This window comes from Triturus cristatus, chromosome 8, assembly GCF_964204655.1.
Source record: "Triturus cristatus chromosome 8, aTriCri1.1, whole genome shotgun sequence".
NCBI classification, from domain to species: Eukaryota; Metazoa; Chordata; class Amphibia; order Caudata; family Salamandridae; genus Triturus; species Triturus cristatus.
In genome coordinates this window covers 1,648,212,360-1,648,226,769 of record NC_140591.1, presented here as the reverse complement: position 1 = coordinate 1,648,226,769, position 14,410 = coordinate 1,648,212,360, and the positions used below count along the sequence as shown (strand labels likewise).

General features: G+C 41.9%; 1 protein-coding gene across 1 annotated transcript in view; it reads left to right on the top strand.

Moving 5' to 3' along the window:
- Positions 1-14,410, top strand: part of LOC146808487 (transient receptor potential cation channel subfamily M member 2-like) — a 1,974,138-nt gene that overhangs the window by 799,225 nt on the left and 1,160,503 nt on the right. Inside the window, exon 17 of the mRNA XM_085623577.1 lies at positions 1,850-1,902. Within this exon, the coding sequence (XP_085479703.1) occupies positions 1,850-1,902 (53 nt within the window). The remainder of the gene's footprint in view (positions 1-1,849; positions 1,903-14,410) is intronic.

Here is a 14,410-nt window from a genome sequence, read left to right as displayed (position 1 = left end):
TGAAGCCATTTGTTCCACAAAACATCTGCAATCCCAGATGCAGTAGACTTTCATTCTTCGAGATAATGACAGAAGCGACACATGCTGGCTGGCTTCCCTGGCACCATCCTTGGAACACTGGAAACCCTCCTGCATCATTTCTTCCATCTATTTTCCAACAATTCAAAATTCAAATTCATCCCTTCGGTCGTAAAACACCTGGGACATCCTTCCAGCATTTGTCTATTTCAACACATTTCATGTGGTGTATTAGCCACTCCACACACATAAACCGGACTACTTAAGAAGCCCAATCCTTATTCCTTAAGTCAGTATCAACATTCACAGATCTTACTTAACGAGACATGAAGTAAAAAAATCACAGGACAAATGTGGGTGAAAGCAACATTGTCCTTGTAGCTGAAAGACTGTGGAATGCCCATCTTCAGACTCTTCTGCTTCCTGCAGTGCTGCAGGGGATTTCTGAACACATCTCTTTACCATCATCTTACTGCCTGTGTTCACCCCCCTTACGGCCTCTGCCTTTTCCCAGAGTTTGCTGTAATGAATGATCTTTTGGTTACTTTGCAGGCAACCACATGTACCATGTAACCCAGTATGATGGATGCAATGATACAATGCTTTTTGAATTAGAACTTTGCTCTCTAAATACTGCAATCCATACTGGGACGCAAGTCATAGAAGTGCCTTTTCTGATAGATGACCTGTCAAGGGTACCCTCTTATACACTGAAAATGTACTGTGTGTACCAAATACCACTCGGTGTTGGTCCACTCATATATCTGGTCCTGTACCAGCTCCCCTGCACTTCATCTGTTAATTGTCCATGCCAAGGCATGTCTTCTTGACAGTAAAAACGAATTCATCACATCATAACATATGCATGACTTTGTGCAGAACTTGTTCGTTTTACTAAAGATGTAGCATGGAGAAAGTACACACATTTAATATGAATTATTTTATTCCGTTTATGAAATAGTACAAAAGTTGGCAAATAGTGCGGTGATGTAGGACACAAATATGGCAAAGCTCCCATAGGCACACCTAGAGCCTAACCCTCTGGGAGGGAGTCTTGTTCAAGTCACATGAAGCCTAGCACCCTCTCCTCAACTCTTGAAGCTATGTTACTTATATTACTCCCAGTAGCATCAGGTTATGGTTTATTTTAGACCATTTCATGCATCAAAATAAAAATAAAACACATCCTTATAGCCATAAAGTTGAATTACATGTTTACTGCTAAGTAACATCCATTAAAGATAAACCATTCATCAGCAGACAAGTGAAGGTAAAACAATAATTTAAATGTTGACTGGACACAGCTCCCTCAGTTTGTTGTAGAGGCACTGAGGGTAGTGTTATACTCTGGTCTCCTCCCTACTTTTACACAGTGGGGCTATCATTTGGTGTTACACCACTTCACGTTTTTTCTACATGTTGGCTGGTCTTTGAAAGGGAGTGTATAGAGTTCCTGACACTGGGTTGACATGCATCCTCTCTTGTCCTTTCTATACTTTCCAAATATTCTATGGTATGCCTAACTCTCACTTTAGTCACCCAAGCCATGGGTGGCTAACCATCACTGGGACCTTCTAAAACACTCTCAATCATCCTTCAATCCTGGTTCATCTTCTAGAGAAGTCCTCATGACCCTTGTTAGCTGCACAACCAGTTCCATAACTTTACTTCGGGGATTAGATGCACTATGGCAAACATTTGCCCCCACATCATGCCTTAGGCTTTACCACTCAAGCCTTTATGTGGTACCCTTGTTTTCATGTATTATTCATCTATTTTCAGTAATAGCATGACCATAACTGCTACTCTTTAGCTATCTCTCTTATTTCAGAACTATCTGACCAAGATGTGGTATGGGAAGCTGTCCAAGAACAACTCCTTCAGGTAAGATCTTCATATTAGTAGTACACCAACGCAATGCATGCATGAAAAACTCATATATACAGGTAAAATCCTTTATATTTATTGCAAGAATTCTGCCTAGTCACTGTTTAGACTGTGGTTTAAAGGATAATAACATTGTATTAAGACTCTCATGAAAATGAACGGGCGATTGAGCATGTGGGTGAGTGAATGAAGTTGACCAGCCGTTATCCTAATCAAGGTCTTATTGTAAGACACTTGCTGTCTGTGGCCTCCTCAGAGTACTATAAACCAGAAAAATCCCAGAAAACCAGGCTCCGAACCCTGCATGAGTCCCAGTTAGAGACAGAAGTATTTGCTTGGTTTGGAAAACCTGTCCCATCATGTCCTGGTGTACACTTTGCTGACATGTTTTGTTTTTCTGCCAGTGGAATCAGCAATCTATGACTATTTGAATGTGACTACTGCCCTGTGTCTGCGAGGCTGTAAAGATATTACAGGCCTTCCTACTGTGCCCCTTCATTGTATTTTCACACACATTCCTACCCCCATTGTGGCTAGGAGCCAAGGCTCACCTTGGAATATTAGCTTGAAGTTATCTTTGGCCAAGGAGTTTACATTACATCCACATTCACATAGACCATCTGGGTTGAGTTTTAGTTACATTACCATGTATCCACCTCATCAAACCATTGTTTTTTTGGCAAGCTTTAATAGCTTATCAAAGATTGTAATGAGTGCTTTTAAAGGACCTTTGGAGAGGAAATGGGTTATCCAACGCCTGTGCCTATTGTTCACCTATCAGGCGGTGCCATAGAAGGAAGAGGCTTTAATCTCATGCAAGCTCCTATCGTGATAGACACATCTAGCAGCAGATTCAATTCTCCCATGGTGTCAGGCTGGATCCAGAATTTTCTTCCAGCAGTACCTCTGCACGCCAGGGGGCGCTGCCATTAGGCTCCGCAATGACGTCGTCTCCAAATGTGACGTCAGCGGTGCCATATAATTCCCCTCCGGTGCGAGGACGTCAGTTTCTTCTTTTCCACACTACAATGCAGATCTGGAGAAGTGGTTCCTCATGTTATATTTTGGCGATGCCTTTTGTGTAAGGGAACAGTGTGCCTATGCCATCGTGTTTCAAAACGTGCTAGACCTCTACTTGTCACATGTCGGGTACGGATCCCCATTCCATCTGCATGTGGCCTAGGAGAGCATCATGACACAGAGGAGTGCGACGCCTGTAAACGGCTGAAACCTAAGCATTAAACATGACCTCATTGGTGTGGGTTTCCCCTGTATTTTTGCCTAATATATTTTTGCTGTGTGTTGGACCTTGTTTTGCTGGTCTAGAGATTCTTTGGGCAATTTGCCACTGCTGTTCAGTGCCAAAGTGCAAGTGCTCCTTTTGTAAATTGTTGTTATGGATTGGTGTTTCCATAATTGGCTATTTGATTTCCTTGACAGTCCTTAGTTAGGTGCACTGTGTGTGCCCAGTGCCTGTAAATCAAATGCTGCTAGTGGGCTTGCAGCACTGATTGTGCCACCCACCTAAGCAGCCGGTAAATGTTGCTCAGGCCTGCCATTAAGGAGCCTGTGTGCAGTCTAGTACTGCCATGTCGACCTGGCAAGTGCACCCACTTGCCAGGCCCTAACCTTCCCTTTTCTTATATGTTAGTCACCCCTAATGTAGGTCCAAGGTAACCCTGTGGGCAATGTGCGCTGTATGTGAAAAGTGATGGATCAAACCCAGATCTGTTGACTGGGTGTGAGTGTTTGATTGTTTCTGACGCTCTGTCCATCACCACCCCCTTTTGTACCGCTTTGTTCGCCATAAGTTGGCAGGGTATGCTCAGACGTGAGTCCCTTGCTCACTTTGCCACTGGATTCAAGCAAGCCTGGCTGAAGACGGCTGAAATGCCAGAAACCGGTCCTAGGAAGCTTGTTTCCGGTCCAGGGAAGGCATGGCTTGGTAGTTCGGGCTGGACTGTTCCCATGAGGCACAGGGTCAGACTGATTTGCATATGGCCATGTCTGAACTGGGGTGGCAGAGTGGGCTAAAGAACGGTGATGGATCAAACCCAGATCTGTTGACTGGGTGTGAGTGTTTGATTGTTTCTGACGCTCTGTCCATCACCACCCCCTTTTGTACCGGTATGTGAAAAGTTGGACATGTCCTGATATGTGTGGCATGTTGTGATAGTGAAATACTGCCAATTTAGTTTTTCACGATTGAAAGGCTATCTGTTCCCATAGGATAGAATGGATTGTTTGCTTATAACATCTTATAAGCATACCTGCCCCCAGGAACCAGATAGGAAAATAAAGTTTAGTATGCCTGAACTCAGAATGTTAAAATGCATCTTTTTGTGAGGGTGATTTTGACATTCTATGTTTGAAAATACCACTTTTAGAAAGTGTTTATTTTCTTGCTTAGCCATCCAGTGTGCTTCTGCTAGGATGTGTATTGACTGTCTGGCTTTTAAGTGACAGGGGCTGGGGGTGTGCAATGGCTCCAGGGAGTCTGAATGAGTCAGTGCTAGGCTGAAAAGGCCTGGTCTACATTTGGAGTGGTGGGAGGAGTAGTACCTGCACCTGAATAGGGATGTGCCTGCATTCCACAATGATGGCTCCACCTCCCTGTGGTGTGTCTGGAGCCAGGGCTCACACTGACAATGGAGGTTGTTGTGCACTTGCAAAGTGCTCCCCAGAACTGGTTTGGACTGGGCTCAGAGCCCTGGACCAGGAGAGAACAAAGAGATTTACTGTGTAAAAAGAGGGGCCCAGACCCCAGACTTTTAGATTACCACTGGGAAATCAAGAGGAGTCTTTTGCCAAGGAGAAGAGCTGGTGAAACTGAGAAGGAATACTGCCCCTGTGATGTGTGCTGTCTGGGGTTGGCTTGCAGTGGCTACTTACTGCCAAGGAAAGGAAAAAGGACTTTGCTGTTTGCTGTGTCCCCTGCCCTTCAAGACCCAGTCTCTGGCAACTCATGTTTACATATTTTCACATTACAGGACCATTCGGCCATCAATACACTCCTAACAAGTGAGACCATGTACTTTTCGGAGCTGTTCTTGTATGTGCAACTGACATTCAAAACCATTTGCTTAACTAACAAATTAAGCGTTGGTTTAATATTTTTTGTATATATCATATTCATAAAAACTATTAATAGTTGTGCAAAATTGAATAAAAGCATTTATGAAAAAAGTGTAAAGCAAATAGATTTACTCAAATTTAAGCCAATGACAACACACACTGAAATACATTCCACTGCATTACAATAATACCATCAATGACACATTAAAAGGCCCTGATACTGTTATTTACAACAAAATGCCCTGGAGAACCTTCCACTACTTACCATTGGTTGGCTTCAACACCCCTTTTTGCAGCCACCTTAATTGATCACTGCTAGCCAAACATCAGTTACCGTCCTTTCTGTGGACCAGGAACTAAACATGGATTAATCAAATTTAATCAACGGCCGTCCTCTGCTCACAATGTGATGGTATTATTTCTTCCTACCTCACACTCGCACTGCATGCTGCTCCCTCATAGTGCTTTTTTTAGAGCACAAATAATCAAGCCATGGAAAATGTAATATCCCCTCATAATTATATTTCCACTCCTTGACCTCATAAAAAACTCTATACCCCACACCACCCTACCCCAATCTAGCACCTCTACTCTTTCAAAACTAACCCACTCTACTCTCTCCAAACTACCCTATAGCAATCTACCACACGTCAATCTAGACAAGCCACCTCACTCCAATCTAGCCCACTTAACCCCACCCTACCACAATCTACCCTCCGTAACCCACTCCACCACATCACACTACACTGTCCACACTCAACTCTACTCAATCAACCCCACTCTAATCTTGTTGTGTATCGATTTAGATTCCGAATGAATTTCCCGATTCATGCTCCTATATAGATACAATTCACATTGCCCTTATATAGGCATAGAAATCCAGTCCTTATTTAGGCATAGTCCATGCTACCCAAATACAGGCATGGCTACTTCCATCCGTTCATCTACGTCACAACGATTTTGTGGAAAACCAGACTCTTAAGCCGTTACTGACTTCCCCTTGCTTGGATATTGATTTCTCAAAGACCTAATTTATTATGTATGAACATCTATTCCTTAGGGGTTCATTCATGACGTGTATATGCCTGACTTTTACGTCAATACTGGCATTCCTAAACATCTTCAAGGTATAAATGTACCTTCACTTGCTATGGCAAAGCACGGTGTGGTTTGGTTCAATTCGACTACCTACTTGCACAACGCAGCTCGCCACAGCAAGTCCCGAAGGAAGCCGACTCTATTGCTGAAGCACTGACTAGAAGCTGTCATCCTCCTGCTGAGAATCCAGCTCCAGTGTTTCTGACTCCCCTTGCGGGGTGTTGGGAGATCGAGTCCAGGGAAAGAGATACCAACCTCTCTCATTCTAAGGTATGGAGCTGATTAGAACCTAGAAAAACCTTTGGCAATTCTTGGCACAACTAAACAATAGCTAAAGACAGCACCTACTTCTTCCCTGGTACTAGAACTATGTTAGGTACATTGGGGTAGGAGTATTTTAGAAGCACCAGTTGAGTATTTTAGCCTGTGTTATTTATGTATGTATTTTTATACATGTCATAGCAACAGACAATGCTATTACAGTATTATTTTATATTACTGTTTACGCTGTACGCATTATACTTCGCATTCTGTCTAACGATTGTAGCAGTTCACCTCTCTTGCATGAGAAAGAAGACTGTTCAATAAGCCCTTTTTATTGAAACGCCCGTCTCTCTATTTTATGTGCAAACTCTGTAGAAACGAAGCATGCACGATTGACTGAGTGAAATAGTTATCTATTGTTTCCACGACTCTGAAGATATTGTTCCTGTTCTAGGGGAAACAAAGTTGTCATGTTTATGTGGTTGTCAGAGACTAATCCCTTCTTGTTTATTCGAGAAGGTTTCTAGTGACCTCTGAGTTAGCTGACACACACAGAGTTAAGTTTAATATACTCGATAGAGACATACTGACCTCAGTCCTATGTCAAATCTATGGTGTATATTATTCCAATGCGCAGAGCCTATTGGGAATATAGGAACTACACTACATGGCGCCCAACGGTTTGGTAAGGCACTAATTTAACGCTAGATACTGAAGTAACTCAGTCGTGCTTTTCTCTGAGACCCCTTTACTCATAATACTCCAATAGACGTCTGGAGTGGGTGAGGGATAATATCCGCCAGAGCTAAGTAGGACTAAAAATCCTATGTATTAGCTTCTTGGTTTGTTCAACGTTGAAGGATACAGTGTTCCAAAATATTGTGCACCTTATCTTTGATTCCTTTAAACTTGCTGTGCAAACTTTCATTAAACAAATGTCCCTAAACGGGTATAACAACACCGCAACTGGTGGAGCTATAGGCGATGACGCCGGACCAGCTTTTAACATAACAGGTTTTTAAGAAACCGATGCGAATGCTATAATCATTCCTCCTTTTAGGAAAGCCATCACTATAAAACTTATAAAACATTGCCTATCATCAAGAGGTGGTAGAGCAGGTTTTGTGATAGAGGCACATGAATATCACCAGACAGAGGTATTATATTCATGGATACTCTTCCCAGAAGCAAATCCAGTAACACATGTGTTTCACTTCTACAAAGAAGATGATCCACCAGAGGAATATATTCCTTTCGAGGATATTGAAATTCCACTCACATACCAGGAGCAGGAGCTCTGGTTTAAAGGTGCCCTAAAACATTTAAATCACATTACCAGGCTCGGTCCACTAGGTAGACCAGGAGCTACATGGCCAATTTTAGCCGGCTATATGCCACATCCTGACATTGATGACATGACAGATGTGGACTTACTCACTCAACTCAAAGAGTTAATCAAAATCTATAGACAATTGGAACAATATGTCATGCGGACTCTCACAGTCCAACCTACAGGAGTTATTCCACAACAAACCTCTCACCAGGGGAATACTCTAAAAATTACACCACAGACTTTACACTCAGTCATGGGTAAATTACCCGCAAAACGTGAACAAATTCCATTCTGGATAGCTCAAAAAAGTACTCAAACCGAAGCGGTATTTCCCAATACCATCCCTTATGACAAACACAGAATTCTAACAATCTGTTTACCGGTGGGGATCACACCACATCTGGAGGACTGCACCACTTGGGGTACAGTCTTTGCTGTAATCTACACTAAAACACATGGTGTTCCGTCTATGGCGGTAATACCTGATGTCCTGAAACAGATTCAAAACGAAAATGGGTCAGAGCCTGCTCTAAATTTAGGTATGAAACTACTGAAAGATTTCAAACAGGTCTCTACAATAATATTATCTAATATTAAAGGAGAAGCAGCATCAGTGGCGATCCGCCAGAAATTAAGGGCATTTGATGTAACTGAGCAACCACAAGAACTAGCCAGAATAATTGAAAAATCCTATGAAGAATTAGGTAGAGGCAGTATGGGTGGAAAACCAGTTAAACCACAACTGTCTGAAAGTCCTGAAAAGGTCTTTTCTAAAAACACTCCTACGTCTTCTAAAAAGAAGTGGGAAAATAGCAAACAACCTTCCAAAGAGAAGCGTCATCATTCCCGAGGTAGGTCTCCTCAGGAGGAGCCCTTTGAAAGGAGGTACAACCTCAGGAATAGGGATAATTTGAGAAAACCTGACAGGTATCAAGATACTGATGCACGTTCCTCTCGTACCTGTCAGACTTCATTGCAGAAATCCAAAAGAAGAGGACGGTCAAAACAAAGAAGAACGCGTGAAGTCCAAAGATGATCAACAAGTTCATAAAAGTAAACCAAAAACTCAATTTACCAAAAAGAAGGTAGCAGGTCTAAAAATCAGACATGCCGAGGATCTTGAGGACAAAACTCAAGAACGGAGAATGGGCTCAGACAGCGCAGCAGAAGTCACAATAGCTCACCTGCCTCCTGAAGGGACTTCTGGAGGCAGTGGACTTGAATGAGGACATTGAAGTTGAAACTGCAGATACTTGGGTTAGTTCTCCACATAGGTTATATGAAATAACACTCCGGATGGATGGAGACATAAAACAAAAAGTGAACGCACTCTAATGGGAGCGACTTCCGAGGGGTTATGACATACTTCTAGCTGAAAAAGACTGGAAACCAGAATTTGTCCGGGAGTGCACACATGGCAAAGACATTATTATGCCAGCCTTCTCTAACCATGTTCCAGTACATTTAAAATATACTTATGCCAGGAAATGGGCAGTGGCCCAAGCTCCAGCATTATACAAAAATCATGTAGGATGGGATGAGGACTCACCAAAGGCAGTACCCAGTGAAGCAAGAAGCTAAAAAACAGGTCAGGGAGATCTTAGATCAACTTGAATACCATGGGGTGATTGAAACATGCACCTCATCAATTAACAATCCTTTGTTTCCTGTCTCCAAACCAGACAATACATATCGTCTAGTTTTGGATTACAGACATCTAAATTCTTGTTGCAAAACATTTGCAGTGCAAAATGCACATAGTACAGCATTAATAAATAACATTGTGCGTAAAAAATATAAAACAACATTAGATATTTGTAACGGTTTCTTTTGTCCAAACATTGCACCAGAAAGTAGGTATTTGACCGCTTTCTAAATAATGGGGACACTGCGTCACTTCTGTCGTCTCCCTCAAGGATTCAAGAATAGTCCTGGGTTATTTTCAGCAAGGGTAAAAGAGTTACTGTAAATCTATGATGAGGAGGCATTGTCATATGTCGATGGTATCTATCTGACATGACCTGGATAAGCACTTGAAGAGGGTAAACACCATTATATTGGGCTTTGCCTCAGAAGGGTACAAATTCAATTTTAAGAAATCAAGAATTGCCCATCTCAACGTCCTTTTGCTAGGATATGAGTTATCAAGTGAAGGCAAAAGCCTGGCAGCCAACTTTTTAGAAAAATGTGCGCTGCTCCAACCTCCAAAAACGCTGAAAAACGTAGTCAATTCTAGGTTTCCTGAATTTCGGAAGAACTTACATTCTAAATTACGCAGAAAGGGTTAGACCTCTCTACGAATTAATTAAACCTGATTTTAAAACAGTGAATTGGACACAAAAGCACACAGAAATTTTGCGTTCACTCCAAACAGACATGTTAGCAACAAAACATTTGCAAACATGCGTAACCGTGCGCAACTTAGTGATCCGGATCATTCCAGGACAATGCGGATTCACGTACTTAACTTTTAACCAAGGTGAAAAAGTACCAATAGCTTACAAGTCACTTTTGTACACACAAGCAGAAATGAAATTTACATCAACAGAAAAAATTCTGACAGCTGTTCAAACCGCTGTAGTCAAAGAAAGAGCCCTAGCACAGGGGAAACGCATTATGGTCGTAACACCTGTACCTGCTTTAGAAGCAGTGACAAAAGCGAGCATTCCAAATGCTAAAGCTTTACATCCAAGATGGATCCAATGGGTTAATTCCCTTACTGCAACAGATGTTGAATACGTTTTATATCCTTATTTGAAAACACAAGCATTTCTACAATACGAACAAGAATGTCCTCTTCCTACTGAAACTCTCCCTCTTGATCAGTATGAATGTATAATTTACACTGACAGACCTGCGCAACCCGCTACGGCGGGTAAGCAGGCTTATAGTGCGGCATGTGCGATCGTTAAAGGTCGTATGCACGATGGCAAATTTAGACCTATGGTCACAAAAACGCAATCTCTAGGAGATTGTATAGCTCAGCGAGCTGAACTATAAGCATTCAAAATGGAAAATACGGATTGTGAATTCCCCACACTCATAGTGTGCGATTCCTTCTACTGTGTCCAATCCTACAATGAATATTTACAGAATTGGCTTCAAAATGGTTTCAAAGTTGCAAAAGGTGGCACAATTAAGCATAAAACCATTTAGGAATAAGTAGTTCAGTTACGAAAAGGACTACAAAACACTCACGTGATACACATGCTGATTCATCAACGTGATGGCGTTCACGTTGAAGGGAATTCATTGGCTGATGAAGCCGCAAAAGGGGCTGTGCAAACAGCTTCCATAGCTGCAATCACTTGTTCAAAAACGAAAATAAACAGTGAAATAATGCTGGCTGTCAATGCTTCAAGCAAAGGCAGCGGTAAAACATTACCTAAAGGGTTTCCACTCAAAACTCATATATAACTGATACAAACAATGTTCCATTTGCTCGAATCCCTGGAGTGGGGGATCGGGTAATTCCAAATAGATTAGGACTGATCCTAGCAGCACATGAAGGGCTCGCCTCTGCTCATGCAGATGTTTCCGCAAAAGTATCATTATTAAAACAGTAGGAAACAGACTCGAAACTATGTTTTGGATTGTGAAATATGCCAAAAGATGAAAGTCTCTAGTGTGAAACGTCCTGCGCAGAAGCCTCTGTTAATTATAGATAAACCATTAGCTTGTGTTTACCTGGACCATTGCGGTCCCTTACAAAGGGATGGTAACTATACATATATATATCATGGACGCAGTGGATTCGTGTCCAAGGTTTTTTGGATGTGGCCTCAGCGCTAGGCTGAAGCTCGAACTGTTATAAAAGAATTGCGAGTCTTTATCGGCACGTACGCAATCGGCACACTACATTCTGACCAGGGTCCTGCGTTTAGCTCTCGAGCTTACAAAGAAGCCATGGCCAGTTTGGGCATTGCATTGTGGTATTCTAGTCCATTCCATCCAGAGAGAAATTTGGTTGTGGAGAGAAAAATCCGGGACATAAAGCAATCTATAACAGCTAGGGTGTTAGGTTTGGGTGACGGGTGGGTCAAACATCTAATAAGTGTCCAACGTAGTCTTAACAACTTGCCAAGAAGTTCTTTAGGGGGTATCACTCCATATGAGGTCCTTTTTGGGACAAGAATATTGGTCCCCGACCTTGATTGTCACACATCAGTGGTGGAACAAAAAAAAATTTGATATCAAAGGTCGTTTGGCTGTTTTACAGGACTTAAATGAACTAAGAATGAAGCAAAGCAACGTGTTCCTGTAGCCAACCACCACTGGGGAAAAACCAACCGTCCCAGCAAAGGCCTGTCTGGATCCCAAAGCTTGGGGATCTAGTCAGAGAGAAGATCGTGGACAAGAAGGAATCTTGGCCTTCTTACAGATAACCAGTACCTGTCCTAGCAATCCATGGATCAAGAACAGTTTTACTGCCGCCCCTTGCTGCTAAAAAGGAGAACAGGTTTGTGTCCATCAACCTGATTAAACCACACTATGTGGTTGATACTAAGCAGTAGGCCAAGTGGACTCCGACCAAGTAGCAGACGCAATCCTCTAGCTGCAATCCAAGATGTTCAAATTGAGAGACTCATCACCTTTGAAGAATCTGCAGTGCGAAACGAAGGACTATACAACAAAGCTATGTAACTTGTACCTCTTGAGACCCAAATAACAGTTCGTCAAGAAACACCTGTCTACCAAAAAGTAACGTGATCAAGTGGTTCCAGCGATTTCAACAAATCCGGATGCAATCCCAACAATTGACAGAACTGCCTCTGGCTATTTCATTAACTTTGATACGTTTTCTGAGGATCCCAGCGAACCTGAAACGATGCCAGCAAAAAGTACTTTTAAAGAACAAGCAACTGACCTTTTTCATCACCTGGAATAGACTTATCTGGTTTCACCATGGATTGAACTATGGAATGTGTTGGGAATATTTTTTCTTCTACTTTGGTTGACTCTGGTAATAACTCTGGGTATGCTGATAAATGGAAGATATGTCAAAATGGACACAGCAAGTAAGAATATCAACTTACTGCACAAGCCACACAAATCATCCCATTGTGAACAAAGAGACTTGTCATCAGTAAACATCACAGCCGTTCCTATACCTGATGGTATAGCTTGGGACAAAACTGAATATGACATTTTTGGCCCGTTGGAGCTGTTGAAGATTCCACACTTATTCAAGATTTCATTAAGTGACTTTGTCTCATCTAGTACCTTTTCTGATGATTGGGACTTCGAGACTGTTAATAATATGACGTCAGATCTAAAGATGTCAGCAGTATTCACAAATCATGAATATTTAGAAGGTTCATCAGACTATGAACAAATGGACTGTTATAACCATTATGGTCATCATTTCTTGCACAAATCCTAGAAATGTATTAATGTGAAACCAATGAGAACATTGTCGTATGCTACCAAAGGGTAGCCCAAAAACTTGTGCTATGAAATTTCCATACTTTTCAGGGTTCAATGTATCCAATGCAGAATCATTTTACTTTAAAAATATGAATAAGACAGGAATGAAAAGTATGTTAACCAATACAAAACAGATTTATTCTGCGCCTTTTTTGCCAAACTGTCTAGTCATGGTTTCAACTTTTGTAAAGACAACATTGAGATGAAAACTGTCTGGGGTACAAAAGATTGGCAAGTGCAGGGGGTAGAAGCTTTATTTAGAGCCTGTATGATCCCTGAGCAAATGATGTTTTTGAATGACACTGTCCAACAGAAGTCTTGCCTTGGGTTAGCCAAGATCAACGACATGAACAATCCGTCCATACCTACACCTGATAGTGATAACACTTCAGAGGGGAAGGTCGACGTACATACCATTTGTATCACAACAGAACAGATCCAGATTGGAATAAATGGTTGATGTGGCCCACAGACACAAACAACTGTCAAGATAGATTCCTGAATAAAACACAAGGGTTTCGAATCAATAGGCCACACCCAAGATATGTTCAAAGACAGCATCCTGGAATAGTAACAACATACTGTGTAGGGAAGCTCTGCCTTGATTGGCTACAAAGATCTATACTTAAGGATGTAAAGCAACACTTATCTTTACTTGAAGATGGCGCAGATCTTAGGGAATTCTTGCTAGGACCAAGAAAACCGTGTCAAAAACGTTTCATATTTGCTGGTATATATGCTGCATATAACGAAGCATGGAAGATTACGCAAGCAGAGACTGCAGAAAGAATACAAGAAATTGATCGTATTAATTTAGAGAAAACTCTCTCTGTAGTTGACAATGGGTTAACGACTCTGTCGTCCAGGATATATTCATTGGACAGCATAGTATCCTCTGCCATAGACGTCATGGAACAGGACTTGGTCATGCTGCAACATGGTCAGTCGCAATTACGTTCTATCATGCTATTAGGCTGGACTTTGCAAAACCTTCGTGCAGGCTATGTGCCTTGGCGTTTAATCAATACTACGTCACTGTTTTCAGAATTCAATCTCACTGATAAACAGATCAAACTGGCACAGAGGGGAGCAGACTATATGGTCCTGAGCATTGAAAAACTGGAAAGATTGCCATTTACGGTAGCAGAAAAGCCAGCTACTGAATGGATAATACATGGAACAATCACTCTGCCTGTTACAATTTTCCATTTTCAGTATTGCCTAAAACACATACCAGCAGGTTGGGTAAAGAATACATCAAGACATCCTGGGATTTACCATACACCCACAGATGTTGGAGTGGGGGAC